Source organism: Lycorma delicatula, chromosome 2 (genome assembly GCF_047948215.1).
Source record: "Lycorma delicatula isolate Av1 chromosome 2, ASM4794821v1, whole genome shotgun sequence".
NCBI classification, from domain to species: domain Eukaryota; kingdom Metazoa; phylum Arthropoda; class Insecta; order Hemiptera; family Fulgoridae; genus Lycorma; species Lycorma delicatula.
Window position 1 is genome coordinate 64,009,927 of NC_134456.1, and position 22,175 is coordinate 64,032,101.

The 22,175-nt window shown below is 33.4% G+C and overlaps 2 protein-coding genes across 4 annotated transcripts in view; both read right to left on the reverse strand.

The window, feature by feature from the left end:
- Window positions 1-21,853, reverse strand: part of RtGEF (Rho-type guanine nucleotide exchange factor) — a 138,318-nt gene extending 116,465 nt beyond the window's left edge. For all 3 annotated transcript variants that reach the window (XM_075355424.1, XM_075355426.1, XM_075355427.1), the window contains exon 1: window positions 21,690-21,853. The gene's annotated coding sequence lies outside the window, so the exon portion shown is untranslated. The remainder of the gene's footprint in view (window positions 1-21,689) is intronic.
- Window positions 9,068-14,520, reverse strand: LOC142319883 (sperm flagellar protein 2-like). Its single transcript, XM_075357557.1, has one exon. The coding sequence runs from the start codon at window positions 14,518-14,520 to the stop codon at window positions 9,154-9,156; it is 5,367 nt and encodes a 1,788-aa protein (XP_075213672.1). The 3' UTR covers window positions 9,068-9,153.
- Window positions 21,854-22,175: the final 322 nt, after the last annotated feature.

Below are 22,175 nucleotides of genomic sequence, written 5' to 3' on the forward strand. Positions count from 1 at the left end.
GTTAATATAAGGGAAGGTGTAGGTTCTCCCACTCAGTTCTGTAATTTCTTGATTCAATTCACCTCCACAACTTCCTGGTTACAAAGTTCATCAGCTATTTCAGTTATATCCATGTTCAGAAGGTCATGTAAAAAAATTACTCCCCGGTTTGTATTTAACCTCTTGTGGCATACCACACTTATCTTTATGCCACCCATATTACTGAGACATAACAGAGAGTGACTCTGCTCATCATTATTGTTTCTATTAGAATCGTTCTGTCTCATAATTTTTTTATGTTCTTCAGAGAACCACATGAACCACTTACAACTTTGTTAATAAGGAAAGGTAAGACCTTATGGAGGGAGCCACCTTCCTGATTATTCCCAAGAACAATAAAATGAATATTTTTATATTTTATATTTGATGTTTTAGAATTAGTATCTTCTGCAGGATTATTATTCTCATCAGAAAAAGCTGACTTGAAATTTTGGTCCCATGAGAGCGCACATGTACTGAAGCTACAGCTAAATACAACTGGGTTCGCCCTGGTGCCCAGAGGACATCATTCAACTCACTACGTAGAGCCATTCACCCATCAGCATGATAGTTTCCATCTTGGGTTATGGTTGTGTTTCTTAAGATCTCGCAACATCACTGAGTGTAAATCTAAAAAGAAACAGTGTAGGATGTTGTTATGTAGTTGTGTATATGTTGTAATTTGTGCAGTATTCATGGTGTAGTTTATGCGTATAGTGTAAAGTGTTCTGTACTTTACAAGCTGCAGAGGCTAGGGCCGTGGGGATGCCAACCCCCAGTTTTAAAGAATAAGACTCCCCACCGGGAATCTGTTTTTATTACATGAACACATTTTCTGAGCATCTCTTAATTTTATTGCAATACATTTATTTTTTTATATTTTCATCTTTTTATTAAAAGACATCCATTAAACATTAGAATGATATATTTAATTCAAATGATAAACCTTTTTTAATTTTCCAGTCATCAAATTTCTAAACATCAGGATTCTGCCTTACAAAGGTCAATCTGGATAATCAGCATTCCATGTACCCCTTGTTAATGCAGTTATTCAAACATATTTTCTGTGTTATTACAGCTGAATATAAGTAGGTACATTTGAATGTATTTTATTTTATTGATAGATTATTTAGGTAGAGATAGACAATAGTTTGGGTAGTTTGAGGCTTTGATTTTAATAATTGCATTTCAGAATATATTCAAAGTAACATGGATAAAATCTGTTGACAACAGATTCTGTTTAATTTAGACTCTTCAATACAGGTTTCACCGTACCAGGTTTCCAACATTTGGATACTGTTCATAAGCTCCAAGCTTTGGGCAGGATCCAAATTGGGTGGGTCAACTGCGGGGTCACAGATAGAAGAAAGAATCAGTCTTTTAGGGATAAAGGCCATTTTGTCTCTAAGTGCAAGGGGCCCAACCACTCAGCACTTTGTTTCAACTGTGGCAAGGCTGGCAACAAAAGGTCTGAGTGCAAAAAAGCATAAAGATGCACAGCCTGTGAAGCTACCAACCACAGGACTAGTAGTAGAATGCCATAAAAGTAGGAAATAAAAGTCCTCCAAATCAATACAAACAGGATCCAGAGGGTCTATGACTTGGTCTCAGAGATCGCAAGACAGGAAGAATTTCATGTTGTACAGCAAGCCAAATATAGCACTGGCCACTGAGAGTTAGTGGGTCTGCAATGCTGACAGCAGCGCCGCCATTATCAAGGTCCCTGGTGCCTTGGCGGTAATTTGCTCTGCCAGCGGCACAGGCTATACCTGACTAAAGACTTCTGAGGGCCCTGTTGTTTAGTTGCGGTATCTCGTTGACCTGTTCATTAGATGCTTTCAAGCATTATCTGGACGGTTTAATGGTGGAGGGAGGTAGACAGTCGGAAAAAACCATCTTGGCAGGAAGCGATTTCAATGCTAAAAACCCACTGTAGTGGAATGATGAGTGAACGTGTGGTCACCCTCTCTACGAGGCGATGGCCGAGTCGAGATTCACCTTAATTAATGTGACACCTGTACTTTCAACAGAGGTGAGTCCACCTCCTATATTAATGTAATACTTTTGAGACCCAGGTGATCAAATGTTAACCGCGAGTGGGAAGTCCTGGAGGATGAGAGGCTATCAGATCACAACACAATTCTGTGTAATCAGTCCTTTCGAGAGGGGGCAGCAGAAGATCCCTCGACCTGTATCAATCAGGAGGTTTTGGCTTCCTACCAGGCCAAATTCATGGCGCGTCTGTTGGATATTAACCTCACAGACCCTGAGAGTCTCACATGCTGATATTTTAGGAAACTAAACCTGGCGGCCAGGCAGACCACCAAAGGAAACGGGCCTATTGGTGAACTGCGGAGGTTGATAGGCTAAGATGATGATCTTGTATGAACGCCAGGCGAAGAATACAGAGGGCCAATAAGAGGGATGATATCAAATTCCTATTGGCAGGAAGAGCTCAAAAGGATTAGGCAGAATCTGACGTACGAGATATCCAGGACCAAACAGCAGAGGTGGAGGGAACTCTGCAATGCCCTCAACGAGGATATCTGTAGAGACGGTTATAAAATCGTTACAAAAAAAATTTGGTAGGCATCTTCCTGTACTAGACAGGTTTACTCTATTGAGCTGCTCAGAGACTCTCTTTTCTGAATGCAGTGGGACGAACCGTAAGGAAACAGCTGTCATTGATATTCGACTTCCCACTCTCGTCACCACAGAAGAACTTGAGGTAGCCAATTGTAATATCAAGCGAGGTACAGCCCTGGCTTGGACGGCGTACTTTGGGAGGCGGTCAAGCTAGTTGTAAGACTCGCTCTGTGGTGCATAGTTGATGCATTCAACTATGCAATCACCCGACAATGCTAACCAGACAACTGGAAATCCACCTGGCTTGTGTTCCTCAGGAAGGAGGGGGGGACCAGCATCCTTTAGACCGATCTGCTTGCTCAGTTTCCTGAGTAAGCTTTTTGCGAGGATGCTGGTTAACAGGCCCAACCGAGAGTTGTAGGAAATTGGCGGTCTTAGCCACCTCCAATTTGGCTTCCGTAAGGGCAGGTGAACTGTAGATGCCATATCTAAAATCATGAACAACGTCCGGGAGACCAGATCGGGCTCAAGGCATAAGCGTTTGATTCTGGCAATAATCCTGTTTGATGTAAAAAAAAAAAAAAAAAAAAAACGCGTTCAACAGTGTACCGTGGGGCACGGTATTCCGGGCACTGATGAGTCGTGGCGTCAGACCATACCTAAGAAGGACAATTCAGTGTTACCTCTTCGAAAGATCGCGACGGGTATTAACGCAGAGGAGGAGTTACCGATAAGGATGAGTTGCGGTGCTCCACAGAGTTCAGTGTTGGGGTCAAAACTGTGGAATACCACGTATAACAAAGTCCTGTCCGCCGCGCTTACCGTTGGGGCAGCTCTTACAGAGATGCCGACAACTTGGTATTCTATTTTAATTCAGCAAATGATCAATGCTCACTATTTTTGATTTTGATATTTGGTAGATAATAACTACCCACCTTGTAGTGGCCTAAAAATATTTTTTTTATATTTTTAAACTATTTTTTCTTGATTAATAGACTACTTTCTAATTTGCCAACAAGTAAAAATAGCCATTTTCATCACTTTTCCATGAGCTATAGGCATTCTTATTTTACATCATAGAAATCAAAAAGAGCTGTTTGGAAAAAGTAAAGATGGAACTTAATCTTAGTGTACTCTAAATTCATTTTCTTACATAACCAAATCTTAAAACGTTTACTGAAGTTACGTTTACTTTCAAATTTTGGGTTCAAAATAAATAATGAAGAGCTTAGGGTAAGAGGTCTGTTTTTTACCTTTTAATTCTTAAGTACTAATAGTACTTGTAGAAAAAATTGGACTGTTACCGAGTGTCCTTCATTAAAAAAAAAATGGCCGCAAAATCGTAAGATTTTGAAAATGTCTCATTTTTGGGGCCCAAAAACCACAAGTGGGACAGGTAGAAAAATATGAAATATTTTCAGCCGTAAGTACTTTTTATGTACTTTAAAATCATATAAAATTGATTTTGTTACTCAAAGGGGTTATGAGTAATGAAGCCATCAAAACCACTAAAAACACAGTTTCTTCTATCCGTAAACAACGTATCCACAAATTCTGATGTTATTTATTTTTTCATATTATAAAAATTATAACTAAACTCATTAGTATGAATTAATTGAAAATTAATAAATAGTTTAATTACATAATGATAATAATTACAAAATGATAAACAATTCAAATACATTAACAATTTGTTCAACTCACTTTGACCTAATTTTGATAACCCTATTTTTGATAACACACTTACCTAACGTAATTTAGTGCTCCTGCCATTTTTATATTGAGTAGAACTGATAAGTCCTCATTCATCTTTAGTGTAATGTTGTGTCCTCTTGGAGGAGTGAGAATCTTTAAAATATTTTCCAGTTGAACCCATGTTTGATTATCGCTCAATGATTACATGAATGAAGTACCAAGACCCTACGAATGGAAAAAGTATATTCGATACTCCTCTTCATTTTCAAGTATTTTGGTTTCAATGACTTTTCGCCTAACCAACACTTGCCATCGTACACGCAGCAGGCATAATTTTTACATTTTGGCTTTGGTAAAACTATAAAGCATTCAAAAACACTAATGTCCTAGTGTACCGATACGAACGTAAATGTATCTGATTCAGAGATGGCCCACAATTTCAGAATACATTTCTGACTTGTTGAAACATAACTGTGAAAGGTTCTTGTTTCTGGGACTGTTGTGATTATCTGATAACTAGAACTGAGTTATTATTCAGTCTCTTGAACATCTTTATTAGAGCAGAAAATAAATGTTATATTTTTAATAACATATATATATTTTTAATGTTATATTATCTTTGCAATAATTGTACATTTCAGGTGTAACAATTTGACTGCTGACTCTCCTTTGAAGGCTTGCTTTAGTCACAGTCCTTTTTTCAATTCCACCAATACCATCAAATGGTCCTTTTCCATGATATAAGGCAAAAAAATCACATTCAGACGCGATTTCAAAATCTTGATTGTAAGACAAATTTATGAAATTGTTTTTGTTTTTATACTGGACTGAAAAGCCATCAGAAAATAAAAAAAATCATTTAACTTGTTGTAACAGTGTTTTTACTTTATTTATAACTTGCTTTTGGAAGCAGAACAATGTAGTATTGCGCTTCAAGTACTCATTAATCACACAGTAGCTTTGGCTTTGTATTTATATGAGAAATGGATGTACTGTGGCATACGTTTTTGACCAGTAATATAACTGGACTTAATCCTGTATCACACAAAAGGAAAATTTTGAGAGAAGTCTCCCATTACAATACATTCACCCTCCATCAAGTATTTCTCTATCTTGGCCATTTTTGTAACTAATTTTTTTTAAATTGGTTCCTTTGCGCTGCTCGATAATTTTTTAACCTAAATGGGGGAAATGCCAAGTGCTGAACAATCTTTATTCACCGACAATGTGACTATCACATTGAGACTTAAATATCTTGGCATTCCGGTTCACTTTCTGTGTCATCTTGTGGTTTTTATATTTTGTTTAAGCATTTTGTACACAATGCTCTCTCTGCCAGAATTAATTTTAAATTTGGATTGTCTGTTGAAAATGTCAAAGATATTTCTCGAAGAGATTTCTTAACCAGTTTAGTATGAAAGCTAAATGGGTCAGAGCAACTTTTCCCATAATATGAACATATTTATCTAAATATTTGGTACAGATATTTTTTGTTTCAGTACATCCACTACTTAAAGATATCAATGTAATTTGCTGTTCAGTAAATTCTAAAATATTGTGCAATACTGAAGATCTATTGTAAGTCAATTTGTGACATATGTTTCAGTGTGAATGCCAATTGAACACTTAATAGTCCATTTTTATAAAATGCAAGGGTTTTTACAATAACAATACAGTTAGTATAAATTATAAAACTACCTATTGTACCTCACTTTGTCTCATCCCAATTTCTCTACAGCTAAAATAAAATTTTTTCTAATTAATAAAATTTAAAAAAAAAGATATCGCATAAAAGAAAGTTCCCTGCAAATAAAATTACTTTATAAACAAGTGTACATTACCTTACCAAAGTATTAACACTACCAACTATACAGTAACTGAGTCTTCTACAATGTTTACATTCAGGATTACATAAACACTCATGTCCATGCATGTCTATTCACTTTCATGTTTAAATATGAGTTTGTGTGTATGAGTCATAGTTCAAGTAACAAACTAGCTAGAATATAAGCTATCTCATTATAGACATATCAAAATATTTTGTATAGTAAACCTACATTATTAATGGAAAAAATACATCCTGTGAATTTTTTGGATACATTCTTCAGGTTAGAAAGAACAGTGTTTTTAGAGGTTTTGATAGCTTCAATACTCTCTACCCCTTTGAGTAACAAAATAAATTTTATAAGCTTTTAAAGAACATTAAAATTACTTACTGCTGTAAACATTTCAGATTTTTGCTACCTGTCCCACATGTTGTTTTTGGGCACCAAAAATTAGACATTTTCAAAATCTTACAATTTGGTGACCATTTTTTTAATGAAGGGCACTTGGTAACAAGTAAGATGGACAAGGTAAGTTGGACCACTGAATGTAATAATAGGAAGAGAAAAGATTATGGAGGTAGAAGAATTTTGTTATTTGGGAAGTAGAATTACTAAAGAAGGATAAAGCAGGAGCAATACAAAATTCCAAATAGCACAGAACAAGCCTTCAGTCAGAAGTATAATTTGTTTACATCAAGAATTAATTTTATCGTCAGGAAAAGATTTTTGAAAGTAAATGTTTGGAGCATAGCTATATGGAAGTGAAACTTGGACGATCGGAGTACCTGAGAAGAAAAGATTAGAAGCTTTTGAAATGCGGTGCTATAGGAGATTGTTAAAAATCAGATGGGTGGATAAAGTGACAAATGAAGAAGTATTGTGGCAAATTGGTGATGAAAGAAACATTTGGAAAAGTATAGTTAAAAGAAGAGACAGACTTTTAGGCCACATTAAGGCATCGTGGAATAGTCATTTTAATACTGGAGTGGCAGGTAGAAGGAAAACATTGTGCAGGCAGACAACGTTTGGAATATGTAAAACAAATTGTTAGGTATGTAGGATGTAGGGGGTATACTGAAATGAAACGACTAGCACCAAATAGGGAATCTTGGAGAGCTGCATCAAACCAGTCAAATGTCTGAAGACAAACAAAAAACTTGTTTGTACTATAAGTATCTAAGAGTTTTTAAGTTAAAAAACAGGCCCGTTACCCTAAGCTCTTTGTTATTTATTTTGGGCCCAAAATTTGAAAAAACAATTTGTAAATGTAACTTCAGTACATTACAAGATTTGGTTATGTAACAAAATTACTTTTGAGTACACTAAGATGAAGTTCTGTCTTTACTCTTTCCAAAATGCCCTTTTGACCTCTGTATGATGTAAAATAAGAATGCTACAGCTCATGGAATAAGTGACAAAAATGGCTGTTTTTACCTGTTGGCAAGTTATAAAACAGTCTATTACTCAAGAAAGATTTAATTTTAAAAACAAAAAATATATTTTAACATAAAAATATTTTATACCCACTACAAACTGGGTAGTTATCGTATACCAAATACCATCAAAATCAAAAGCAGTTGCAATAAAATTTTTGAAATTGTTGAATTAAAATAGGAATACCCCTTCTTACAGTTTCACCCCTGCAGTAGATTGGGCTTCAGCTTTCACCAGAAAAGACCAGTGATCTTAGTCCCGATTTCATTTAGGATCTTTGTCACAGAAGTTCATCCTACCTCCACAGTGATATACCTTGGGTGTGGATAGACAAGAACCCCAAGTTCCAGAGATTTGTATAAGTGTCTGTCAAAGCAAGTTTTTTCTGGCTTCAGCAGCAGTTTTTTGACTGCCACGATCGGTCATATAAAGGTCAACATCACGGTTCCTCATACATTGAAGCAGAGGGTCTTTTCTCAGGTGATGCTCTCAAAAGTTACTGTAGAGAGCCCAGTCTGGACCATCATGCTGCTGAGGGGAAGAGCCCGTGCAATTCTTAGCAGAGTGAACAGGGTTGTCTTCCTTCGGGTATGCTGTGGGTACAGGACCATCTCAGGCAATGCGGCCAGAGTAGGACTTATACCCCTGGATCTCCTTGTTTAAAAGAGGGAGGAAATGTACAGGCGAGTGGTAAGGCAGATACAGAGGCATCACTTGTCTGCAAGCGTCAGGAGAGATAGGATCAAGTCGACAAAAGGCAGATGGACTTACAGACTGATCCCGGACCTTTAGAGATCGCTGTGCCAAAAACATAGGGAACTAAGGTACGAGTTGACTCAGTTCCTTACCAGTCATGGATGTTTCAAGGCATACTTGTACACTCGGATGCCGAGACCCTCCATGGATTGCGTTTACTGCAGGGAGTGGGACACCACAAAACATAATGTGTTCGTATGCGATCAGTTCCTGCAGCATAGGGAAGCATGCAGGAAAAAATTTGTCAAGCTTACTCGAAACATCATTGGGACTATGCTTCAGACCGAACAATTCAAGAATAAATAACTACCTCTGAGTCTCCCTTGGGGCAGGATCCCGACAAGTGCAAGGTTTGGGGTCAGCAATGGAGGCGAAGGTTACATAGGGTGCTGTGATAACACCATAAGATGGGCCTAGCAACCAATATTGTAGAGGAGGAGGGATTTTAATGGGTAGGCCCCCAAGGGACACACTACTATGGGGTATCAGGCCACATGGTGCCTGTAAAAGGTTTCCCCTCCCCAAAAAAAACAGGTTTCCAAAATTATTCATTTTAAAGGGAAAAAATATACTACATTAAAATCACTTAATAACTATTAACAGATCCTTCACCTACGTTCTGTACAAAGAATAAACAATAGCTGTGTGGCACAAAAGTAGTATCCATTAAATATATTATTTCAATTACATACAATAGTAAAACATAAACAGAAAACAAAATAAAAATGTTAAGCTATTTAATGTTGCAAGATTTTTTTTAATACTATTTGACAAGAACATTATACATCTGATATAATTAATAATTTATGAGACCAAAATCTAAGATTCATGAATCTTTTTATTTTATTTTCTTAACAATATCTTCAACAATCTTTGTTACTTCAAATACAGTAAATTTATGAATATATTTAAGTACTAATTCCAGCCACCAATTTTGCATAAATGATGGCACAAATACACTATCTTCAATACAATCAATGGCTGAGACATAACTTCTCAACTCTTTGAAAGCAACAAAGCAAGTTTCATGAGCAATATTTGGGAAGAATACTGGGCAGAAACTAATTGAAAGTAAAGTAATTATTAGTGTATAAGGAACTGAAGAACACCATTGCAGAACCACATGTCTTCTAAAAAACTGATCATACATATATTCTTCTAATGTAGGATCACCATTATCAGCAAAATCAACTGAGTATACATTCCTTAAATCATAATTATCGCCATTGTCATTGTCATCGTCATCATAAACATTATTTTCATCAGTACCACTAGCAACAGCAACCACTTCATATAATAGGTCATCAATTATTCTATCAACAATTTTAAATTCTGTATTAATATGATCAGTCAAAATTTGTTCAAGAGATAAGTCTTCTTCATAAATTGCAACACATCTACCATACAAAAGAGATAATCCTTTACCAAATCCAACCTTCACATCTTCATCTCTACAAAATCCTAATAACAAAGCCATATAGTTAACTGAATTTTCATTAACTTTATATAGTGAAAACAAAAATTCCTTGGCAAGAATAATATGCAAAACATGTAATGGGCTTTCTGGTAATTCTCTTTGAAACCACAAAGTAACATTCATGTAATCATCATAAGTTACAATGTCACTCTCAAATGAATCATACCGTAAAAATTGTAACTTAGCATCAACAATATCTTCCATTACAGGGAATGGTAAATCTAAACAATGTATTAAAAAGTCTTTCCACTCTATAAGACCAACATTACCAAAAATTCTTTTAAATAATTCAACACAATCATTCGGTTGCAATTGATTCCAAATCTTTGGCATCAACTTAAAACCTCCATTTTCTGATCCAGGTAGTATCATGTTTTGAATGATAGTAACAAAAGCTGATTGACTGATTACACCATTTGGTGCAACGTGCAATAGCCTTTCCTTTATTGCTTCTAACTGTTTAATTGTAAATGACTCTTCAAGCAGCATTTCTTCAAGAGCAGAAGGTAATTTTAAAACTGATGCAGGTTTCATAAAATATCTTCTCTCTACATACAACTTATCCTGATTAAAATAAAAGTCAGCATGTATCTGTGTATTTTCTTCTATAGCTAGATGAAAAATCTCACAAAGCTGATCAATACATTTACACTCCTCATTGAATTTTATGGTTAATGTTTTATAAAAATTATCAAATGTATCTTTCATAACAGTTTCAATATTTGTTAAATCTTGACATGCCTTAAGCATTATTAGCTTAACTCTCATTAAAATCCTGTCAGTTTCATTCTTTACAGCACAATTCCACTCTAAAAATAAATTCTCTAATCTTTTCCCCATTTCTTCAAAATTTTCTTGTTCAATCTCATTAATGGTTGATTTTGACCCATTTTTATTATTATCTGCAGACTTCATTTTGTCGACTGATTCTTTCAATAATTTCTCGGTACCCTTTTTTTCATCCTTTTTCTGTGCAACATATTTTTTATGATTTTTCATAGCATTAGCTTTTTCTTTCACAATTATGCCTTCAAACAAAGACTGGAAATTTTCAACCTCAGAACATACTGTGTTTGCTTCCTTTTCAATAAGTTCATATGCAGGATTTACAGATTCCAATTTATCATTACTTAATATTCGTTTAATAATTACTGACCAGAAATCAGTTTGTTGGATTTCTTCATAATTTAACTTAATTCTATTAAGCATTACATTATTCAAAGGTTTTGATTCATAATTCTCCAACATAGACATATAATAATCACGTATTAATTCTAATGTATAGATACAACGATCCATTTCAGTTTGTAACAATGAAATAAAACAATTTGCAATAACTATAAATTCCACACACAACCAATTTTGATTTACAATTGTCTGTCTCATTTTTTCAGCATCATTCATTTTTTTTTCACACAAAGCAGTCAACTGGGTCTTCAATTCTTCAACACATAAATGAAGCTCACACTTAATTTCTAAATCAGACCTTAATATATGATGTATATCATTATACTTTGTCAAAAATTCTGTAACAACGCTTTGTCTAACATCTTCTCTATTGAAACATTCTTTCATTACCTGTGTAATGTGAGTAATGTAAGGTATCAACATATAATCATTATTTCTTTTTGTAAAAAAGATATCTTTTAAATTAGAAATGTAGTTATTTACTAAGCCCTCCCAGAAAGAAGCTAATGAGACCAATATATTGTCTGAAATAGGATAATCGGCAAAAACCCAATCCTTATCACCAGGAGATGAAGATTTACTATCTTTAAAAGAAGATTCCGAGCGGTGAATGCTGAGAGATGGCTCATTGTCTGTAACCTCATGTGATGTAAAACCTAATATTCCAGCTTTGTTTTTAATTATTTTTACAGGAGATTCATGTTTATAAGCAGAATCATGAACTTCTGCACCACTACTTCCTGAAAACATGCCTACTATATTTTCACCAAGAAATTCACTTGATGTCCTCTGTTTTGCAGCATCTTCTAAATTATGTGAAAGAATTAGATGAGCTAGCTGTTTTAGTGTATTCAAATCAAATGTTTCATAGATAAAGTCATAAGAAATGTCCTGTTCTTGATAGAAAGTATGAATTGTAGGTACACCTTCCTTTTCAGGATGTTCAAGTAATGTAGTGCTCTCACCATCTAAATCCTCAGATTCTAAAGAAGTGTATTCTTCAAGACTAGAGAAAGCTGTAGTTTCACCTTTCATGATTGTGAGATATAATGAAAAGTATGTTTTAAAAGTGTCATCGTAATCAAATTTCCTTGGGTTTGGGACAATATTATGGCTTCTTTCTTCAAATTCATTATTAGTGGGAGCATCATTATCTCTTTGAGACATAGCAGTAAGTTCACTGTAAACAGAATTTGTTCCTTCATAAAGGTTAAATGGAAATTTTTTACTTGACAATACATATTCAATTACAGATGCTTGTAATAAAGTAGATGGAAAATTTACAATTACCCACCCTTTGATGTTATTCTCATTATTTTTAATGTACTCAATTATAGCATCTACTAGTATACTGCTTGGTAATTCATTTCCTGAAAGTAATATGTTTAATATTTCTGCTCCTAGTTTCACTCCTTTACTCACTGTAGCCAAATCATCTTCTTCTAATAAGTCATCTTCTTCTGTCTGAGTATATTTTGTATGAATGTTATCTTCGCTAACTTCAGAAAGTATCTCTTCTGAAGTATGCTGCAATGATTTGCAACTGGTTTCCTTATATTTCAACAAATCAGAACTTAAAATGTACTCGGAAAATTCTTCATTTCTCAGTTTAATTGCATCTTTGTAGGACTGCATACAGAAATAAACAACAGAATTAACATCTATCACTATTATATCACTTTTAATTAGGAGATTTTTAAGTTCCATAATTAATTCTTCACTCTCTAAGCCATTTACAACAGCTCTAATTGGATACTTTGGAATATCTGCTGGTTTTGGTTGAGGAACTAATGGATATTTTATATCTAATAATCTGCGAATAATATAGCCTAACACTAGTTGATTATCAAATAAGTCACAATAAGTATGAATACTACTGGATTCATCGTGGTGTAACAAATCTGCCCATTCTTGTTGTAAATAAAGATAGTCATCCAAATCACTTTCATGCAGAACATTCTGTCTCCTTACTTCAACAGAAATGTCCGAGTTACTTTCCTCTCTTGAAAATAATATGGCAAGTTTTTCAATATTATCATCTAAACCAAATATAGGCTGTTCATTATAAAATAAACACCTCCACTCGGACCACATTTTAGGTGGGAGAGGTAATCCATACTTTGATTCAAACTCTGATTTTTTTACAGCCAAATCACAAATATCTGCAATTGTTTTTAGACATACAGCATACTGTTTATCAAACTGAAATTTTAATTTTTCAGCATATAACCTTTTATGTAACTGTACAGTTCTCTTTTTTTCACTTAAGTAATAAACAACATAATCATCAAAGAGGCAATTTGCATCTTCATTTGATTTTGTATCATTCGATGTAAGCACAGAATTACCTGCAACACATTTTTCAAGTTCAATATAACTTTGCTTCTGTATTTCATTTTGATTTATTATTTGAAAAAACTTTGTACACATCTCTCTCTCAAAAAATGGTTGCTTTATTAATCTGAATGATATTATCCGTTTAATATCTTCCTCCTCATTATTTAAAAACATTCTCCACACTTCATTAATAACCAGGTTGCTAAATTTGTTGGTTTCTTCTCTAATTTTAAATGACATCGCAATGTTACATTTTAATTTATTCATATAATCTGTTTGATTAATCATAACTGATTTAACATTAGGTTTTGCTGATATAGGAGGTAAAAAAGGGCATCTGTAATAAATATCAGTGTGGCACTGGTAATTGTTCATAAATTTGCTTCTTGAATGTGTTCTGGAATTACTGAAAGATGGCAATTTGTTATTACCTCTGTGTCCAGCAAAGTCAATGTTCTCATCCTTATCACATGTAATACCATCACTTGATGAACTAAATTTACGTAGCTCATTTCTTACATAGAGAATATCCTCTTCAACCATTAATTTCTTTTCAGGTTGTAACAAAACACCCACACTTTTATTCTTGTTTACACTTTCATTGATCTTATCAATTCTACTTCCACAAGTTCTAGTATACGAGTTAAGAGATTTTGAAACCCCTTTATGGTAAACGTCATTTCTCTTTTCACAACCGTATTTGTTTTCATACCAATTAATAAGGCTCTTATTTTTTAATATTCTACCACTGTATTTAATTGTATCTGCACTCTTATTTGTTTTAGCTTGTATGTCCAGTATTGAAACTTCAGTAATATTAAATTTTTTATCAGAATTTTTTAAAAATCTTTCTTTCTGTTTAGTAAAGAAATTAACAGAATTTTTATTCTCTAATATTTCAAACATCTGATATAATACATGAATACATGTAGAAAAATCACATTTAATAATTTTATCAATAATGTGATCATTAAAATCTATATCAAGCAATTTAAACCAAATTTTCTGTTGAACTAAATTATATCGACATATGACCTCATCATCAGTTGGTAATATATTTTTAACTAGTTTTGGTTTAATAACAAGATAGTGTTCAAATATTTTAATAAACACTGTACCATCCTTCAGTTCATTACCTAGCTTTTCTACATCTAAAATTATGCCCATACAAGTTTTCAACCAGTTAATTAGAATATCTATCATTTTCAGTTAGAAGACCTACTTTTAATAGTCAAACCAGATATTTAGGGACACCGACCTTTAATAACAAAAGTGGAGGTGTGAAGTAAATTGGTTCTGTAAAAAATAAATATTGTTTAAACTATAAATTAAATTAAATATTACTTGAATAATTACATATTAAAATAAAATTATGCATCATCAATTTACTGGATAAAACTTGCAGAATATTTACAACAAACAATCTAACAATTAGATTGTTAGATAGGTCCAAATTTAACAATAAACTAACACAAATGTGAGGGTCTGTCATTACAAACTGATAAGTAAGATTAAATAGCAATGTCACTAATGAACTGACATGAAAACTACTCACAATGCAGGTTCAAAATTGAGTATAATTCATTACTTGCACACACACAAGCAGATACAAAGACAACATTATCTTTTTCACACATCAGCTTATTGTGTTTATGAAACTAATAAAAAAAAACCCCCATAAACAGGGATCGTGCAAACACAACCTACAACATCTTAACAGTTGACATATTCTAGATATAGTTTCGCCATGGCTGACATTGAGTATGAGTCGAAAATACAGATATTACTGTAACAGTGAATAGTGAAGTAGCAGTGAATATTATTTACTTTTATCAAACAAACAAAAGACAATGAGTTTGATACAAAAAGCAGAAAAAACACATCACACTTGGTAACAAGAATCATAAAAACTAAGTCAATTTAGGTTCACTGATAAAACTGGATTTAGCAAGAAAAAAAAATGTATAACCTACTACAATCAAACATAATGATAAAAGGGGGATATGAATAAGATACAAAGTTAACACAAGTCAAGCTATAGTTCCAGAATATAAGTCATTTAACTAGAACCTACAGTTGATTCAGTTCCTGCAATCATATAGTACTTTATTTCACTTGTTAGGTCATTTCATGCGCCCAATTTATTTCAGTAATTTGAACAAAGTGTTCTATTTATTAATTCATACAACGATAATTACAAGTCAAGGTGCATAAATTTAATATCAAATTAATATTAACAAATATTAGATTACCTATCTTTAACTTAGATATGGATTTTAACTTTTAAGAAAACTATTCCTTCTCAGTTATCTTTACTTAATAGCTGTACTCTAGAATATGGCAAACTACATAAAAATGTAATTACTACAACCTAACAGAATAACATTTTTAAAATGTATTGAAAAATACCAGAATCCACAGTAAATCGAATTCAGGAAGACCAGTGAAGGAGAAAACCAAGGAAGACCAAGGAAGGAAGACCAGTGAAGGAGAAGTTATAAGAACTATTACTTTATTAGGTGGTAAGCCTGATTGGCCTCAATACTTCAATAACAATAAATTTTGTGCTCTCTTAAAATAATATAAATAATTCAGTTCAGTGTGTCTTTTGTTCAGTCTTTTATCATTTTTAAATATTGTCTTTGACATACAAGGCTCATTCTACATGTGTTGGCTTTCACAAGACTGAGGTTTTGGTGATTGTAAACTAAGTTCATTCTGTACTACAGGTTACCTCGTAAAGCTCAAGATTGGACTGCTTTCCTTTTATTTACAGACTTCTTTATATAACTGAAATGCCATAATCACTGCACATCTTTCTTGCACATCCAGAAAGCCAACACAATAAACCTTAAATTAATATTACACTGAAAAGCTACTCAGAGGCCAAGCAAACACTAGCTGTGGGTGATAAGGAATTAATGGAAGCAGCTGATAACAGAATGGTTGTCTTGCTAATAATAAGCAAGCAATGAATGAACTGAGAGGATTTGTAATGTGAGGGTCTGTCATTACAAACTGATAAGTAAGGTTATAGCACTGTCATTAATGAACTGACATGAAAACTACTCACATTGCAGGTTCAAAATTGAGTATAATTCACTACTTGCACACACACAAGCAGATACAAAAGACATATATTCCTTATTCTATTAGGTCTATACAAAGCTGTTAAACTGATATGTTCATAATACTTTTATTCGTGAACCATATAAAGGCATACTTCTATCTTCCATCAGTAGTCTACATAACCCACAGTTCATATTTATTTTATACTTTTAGTCTAATAAAATTTAATTTTTTATACTTGGTAAAAATGATTCAAAGTTGAACAAACTAAAATGGGCAAGCCTTGTGTTATATTTAGTGGCCACAAGTACAAGCAATATAGAATACTAAAAAGCACACCGGAAGGTGGAGGTAGATTTCACTGGTGCTAAGTAGGGGATAACAAATATTTCCACCTTAAAGTTAAGAAAACCTTCAAATTTACTCAATATGACAATGGTTGCATATCAAAAAAGTTTCACATGTTTAGCATATAACAAGCCCACTCCATCTTCCTACAATTCCAGTAACATTTTGGTCATCCCTTGCTGTAAGGGTACTATCAAAAATTGTTTCAGATAAAAGTTTTAGGTAATGTTTTAGGAGTAACGACCACTTTAAACCAATTCGATATTGTGCCTATTAAGGGAAGTAAAATTTTTTTTGTCTTCGAAACCCCATTTTTTCCACCCCCAGGCCAATGGTTGGTAATATCAAAAAACTTTACTTAGGCCCTTATCCAAAGAATAGAGGAACTTTAAATGAATTTGATATTTTGCTAATAATAACAGCTTTTCTTAATAATAATAGAAGCAAAAGTACAGAATTAATTCTGTACTTGGGTTGATTGGATTAATATATATATATATATATATATATATATAAACTTTTGAACTGATGGTAATCATTTCAAAACACAAAGATATGTCAAAATTTTCTGCAAGTTGAATCATGGTATCCATTACAATAGATAGCTTTCTTATGAAATCTAACTAAAATGGTGACATTTCATGGCGCTTCTTGGGAAAGAACTGCGGTGCCTCAATCAAAACAGACGCAAATAATTGTAAACACACTGGCCCTTATCCTGTCACCCTCAGGTCGCTGTTACCTGCTGTTTTGCCTGCTGCATCAAACACGCATACAGCATCACTCTACAGTCGCCAATTATTGTCTCCTGCATCACCAGCTGTCCCAAGCAGTCCTTCACTTGCCAAAACTCCAGTGCGGCCACCCACCTCACACCAACTGTCACCTGGTTGGCGCATTGCCAACCACCCCATCAACAAAGTCTATCACCACATCTTCCACATTCTCTGCCTCACCTTTTGATCCATTATCCACAATTACATCAGTAACAACTTATTGTCCAGTTTTAGTAGAATCACACTCCACACCTGACAATACTTCAAATATCAGCCGTTTGCTCTGGATACTACTACTACTCTTTCATTTCCTCCTTTGAAAGATTCATGTGATCCGATTGTGCAGAATAAGCAGTTAAAGGAAGAAATCCACCAATTACTAGAGCAACTCTGACACTAAATCGTGTTTGACATCTGGCTACTTCAATTTACTGACCAGGTCTTTGTTGCAAATATAAATAACGTGAATGGCATGATATCTACTGTTCACAAGGCTAATCAATCCTTCGTAACCTGACATACCCAGTGTGACATTTCTTCTGCTGCAGCTTGTTCGGGTCTTGATTTTACTCAAATGTTGGTTGACAATGGAATGCAAACAAACTTCTCATGTATTAAATGTACAGTGTTAAAGGAGGAGACCAAAAATATGTTAAACTCGATTCAAGTATTGGAGGAAGAAATAAAAAGTTTCAAAAGCATGCACATCAACACATCTACCACAGTGGAACAGAAGACACCAATACTGAGCTTGAAAAATAATTTTGGTGTATAGGGTGAATTGCAAGAGGGAGAGAATCAAACTGAATTTACTTCAGTAGTAAATAAAAAAAGGAAAAGGAAAACCACCAATGAGATCAAAAAAGGTAATGTAAAAAGACTTCATAAAGCTAGTGAAATTAAGTCATTCACAACATACAACATACAAAATAAACAAAAAAAATCAGCATCTCTTTCAAAAATGTGACTGTGTTGGGGGACAGTCATGTGAGACACATACCCACAATAATGAAAGAGTCCCTCTCTCCAGAAGTTGGAGTTAGTGGAGTGTGCAAGCTTGGTGGTGGTCTACTGCTCATCAAACCAATATCCACTCCTCCAACAGACCAATGCTTCATAATAGTGGTTGGGATCAAAGACGTCTTTGCTGGGAGGCAAAATGTCAACTTTAGGTATATGGAAGGCTGTATGAATAAGTGTAGTGCTAACTCTAAAGTCCTAATTTCATCTCTGCCAACACGATTTGACCTAACTGTCAATAGTCCTGTCCACAAGGCCGTCATCCTGGTTAATAATTACATCAAGGAACTCTGCCAGTTCTGTAAAGATGAAGGATTTCTCAATATTTGGAGTATTAGATGACAACACACGAACTGCATCTGCGAGCTAGTGGGAAAAACTGTTCTCAAACCTAATTTTGGAAAAACTGGCTCAGTCATTTCCAGCTTCTGATCTGCCCCATACCAGTGATCGGTCTACCCCTGATTCTGCAGCTGCTTCCTCCGAGACTCAAACAAGACTACCAGCACCTGCAGGCACCCACACTCTACCCTTTAATTCTTATACAAGTGTTGTAGTGAACAACCTCCCTCTTCAACGTTTGACTCCTCTGGACCACTCAACAGCCAATGTCAAAGACACCTCTGAGAGGAGTTGTCATTCTGTGTACCAAAAAAACAGAAGTGTACTAAAGAACATAAAACCAAGTTAGATCAAAGTACATCAGGTTTATCCTCTAAAATTGTACTTCAAAATTATTCTTTTTAAAAATTCAAAACTTTATATCAGAACGCTCAAGTGACCACTAACAAGGAGGATGAGTTGACGATAGTTTGCCAAGAGCTTCAGCCAGATATATTTGTAATTTCAGAACACAGCTTTACATCAGAAACCATTCAATTCTTCAAAATTCCAAATTCCAATTTAACAATTTTTTGTCGACAAAATCACCACAGGGGAGGTGTGGCAATTTTTCTAAAGCATTCATTAAAACCCAAACCATTGAAAATCTCCTACTCTGTCGACCTTGATTTTGAGGTCTGTGCAGACAAAATCCAAACCAAGATACACAGAAAAGTGATAATAGTGGGTTTGTATAGATTAAACCAGCTATCAAACACAAATTCTTTTTTTGATAAAACTCAAATCTCTTCTTAACTTTCTCACTTTGAAAAGAAATAAATCCATTTTAATAGGTGATTTCAATATAGATTTTAAGCCATGTTTTTACACAATAAAAGGATTATTTATTTATTAATCATCATTTCATCTGGCAAAGTCAGTTTAATACTATTAAAACAATTTAATTGCACATACTTTGACACAAAAGAAAATTGTTTCACAGCACAAGATGAGTAACAAATTTTTGCTGTTATTTTAGAGTTAAATATGATAAAAAACTATGTTACATTTCACTGGATTTACCACTTATAAAAAAAAGGGCAATAAAAATTAATTCAATGAAGGAAAAGTCCTAAAGGGTCACAGAATAAACAAGAAAGATTAAAAATGCAAAATGAAGTTCTGCACATATCAATGATAAATGTGTTATGACGTTAAGATAAAAAGTACCACAGAAGACACTTAATTTCATTAATACTTATATCATAAAAACCAGCAGATATATACAGTCTTCTCTACCTTTTGGTAATTTAGGATTTACCACAGACACAATCTGGATTTAGTAAGAAAAAAACTAAAATGTGAATGTATAATCTCTTACAATAAAACATTATGATAATTGGCAGATATGGTTCAGACACAATGTTAAATACAATTTCAAGTTATAGTTGTAGAATGTACATAAGATATAACTCTTGGCTAGAATTTGGAAATTGTAAATAAGTAAGACATATATTTATATGTGTAATATTGCAACATAATCTTCAATGAAATAGCTTTAATTTTCATGGTTCTAGTCAAGAAGTACTTCAACAATGAATTTCAAAGGTTTTTCATGATAAGAATGTAACAGTGGTTCTATTTTAGCTATTAATAGTGAGAATAAAAATCTTATATGTACATGAAAAAAATTATGTAAAAATAATTTTTTTATATGCTTAAAATTTTAAGCCATATTTTTCAACACTGAAAATATAAACATTAAACAATCTTACTAACAACACTAACTTGTTTACACTATCATTTTCATATTCATTTATGCTTACTATACATACACATAAAAATATGTATGTATTTATTACACAACAAAACCACTGATATGTAGTTAGTTTCTTACTGTGCTTTATAATTACACATCCATTGCTAATATTTTATCAATAAACACTGAAACTATCAATTCTATATTGCATTTAACTGTTAATTTACTTTAATTGCATAATACTACATTCACGCTACATAAAGAATAAGATTTTATTACCAGTGAATGAAACATTTCAAAATACAAGTACCACATGATTGAAAACATGGTAAAGTGAAGCAAATAAAATAATAAGAGTTCAAATTTATGATGTACATCAGAATACAATTTAAAAGAAGTAAACTAAATGAATCCAACACAGCCCACTTTTAAGCCTCACATACATAACAATCTCATGTATAATACAAGTTACAATACTTTATACTTACTATAAAATATAAAATACTGTATATTGTTTTACAGGAATGATTTAATATATTTAGTTTACACCTGACATAGACACAAAAATGTGTAATACATCACACAATAAAACATAAAATCCAGTCTTTACAAATTCATTATGCAAAACACAAACGTGAATAGGATAAATTACTCAATCCTAAGTCTTCTTCGCGGTCGTTGAACGTGTTGACATTTACACAAAAACGTATAAAAAATCACAGCTGCTAGCAAAATGACATAAAATAACGGTATAGAAATAGTACTTAGAGGTGGCGGCGGCAATGTTGTTCGACAGAGAGGGATGCGATTTAATTCTGCTGATTTGGAACCTCGAATCAATTTTGGCAATGTCCATTTGGCTGTTTGCGTTTGATATCTAGAAACAATAAATTTTGCAGTAGCTTTTGGTTTAACTGAATGTTTAACAGGAGCTTTAATAGTAGATTTAATTTTTTTAGAACATATCACAAATTTTGTAGTTTTCAGACACTTTTCCGTCACCATAATGCCTAGCCTATTAATAGATCAGAAGAATTTAAATAGTATTAAATTAAGAATCATTGGCTACAGTAACGTACCTTTAAAAACCTTTTATTGTAGCTAAAATAAAGACTTCATTTGTTGACAGGATGTTTCTTCTTCTTTATAAAAACCACACGAATGGCTTAACTAACTGAACCTACATCACATACAATAACAGCTTGCTGTCAAATTTCCAAACATCCGACAGAGCAAGCATAAAATCCACACCTGATTTGGCTGTATTAGGTACCAACGTAAACAGCAATTCACAGATAAAAAGGAAAATTCAGATTAAATATTATTTTGACTTAAATACATTTGCTACGAAATATTATATTTACGAAAATATTTTTTCCCTAAAGATCATTCCTCTTAATAAAGAAGTCATTATCCCCATATTTATATAAATGTTATGTTCTACGTTTTAATGGTAGTATTTTTGATAACAGTGTTAATGTCTAGTAGTTTATTTAAAATACTATAACTAAACTCAATTGTGTTAGACATTATTACGTAAATTATTTCAGATAAACTACATTTTG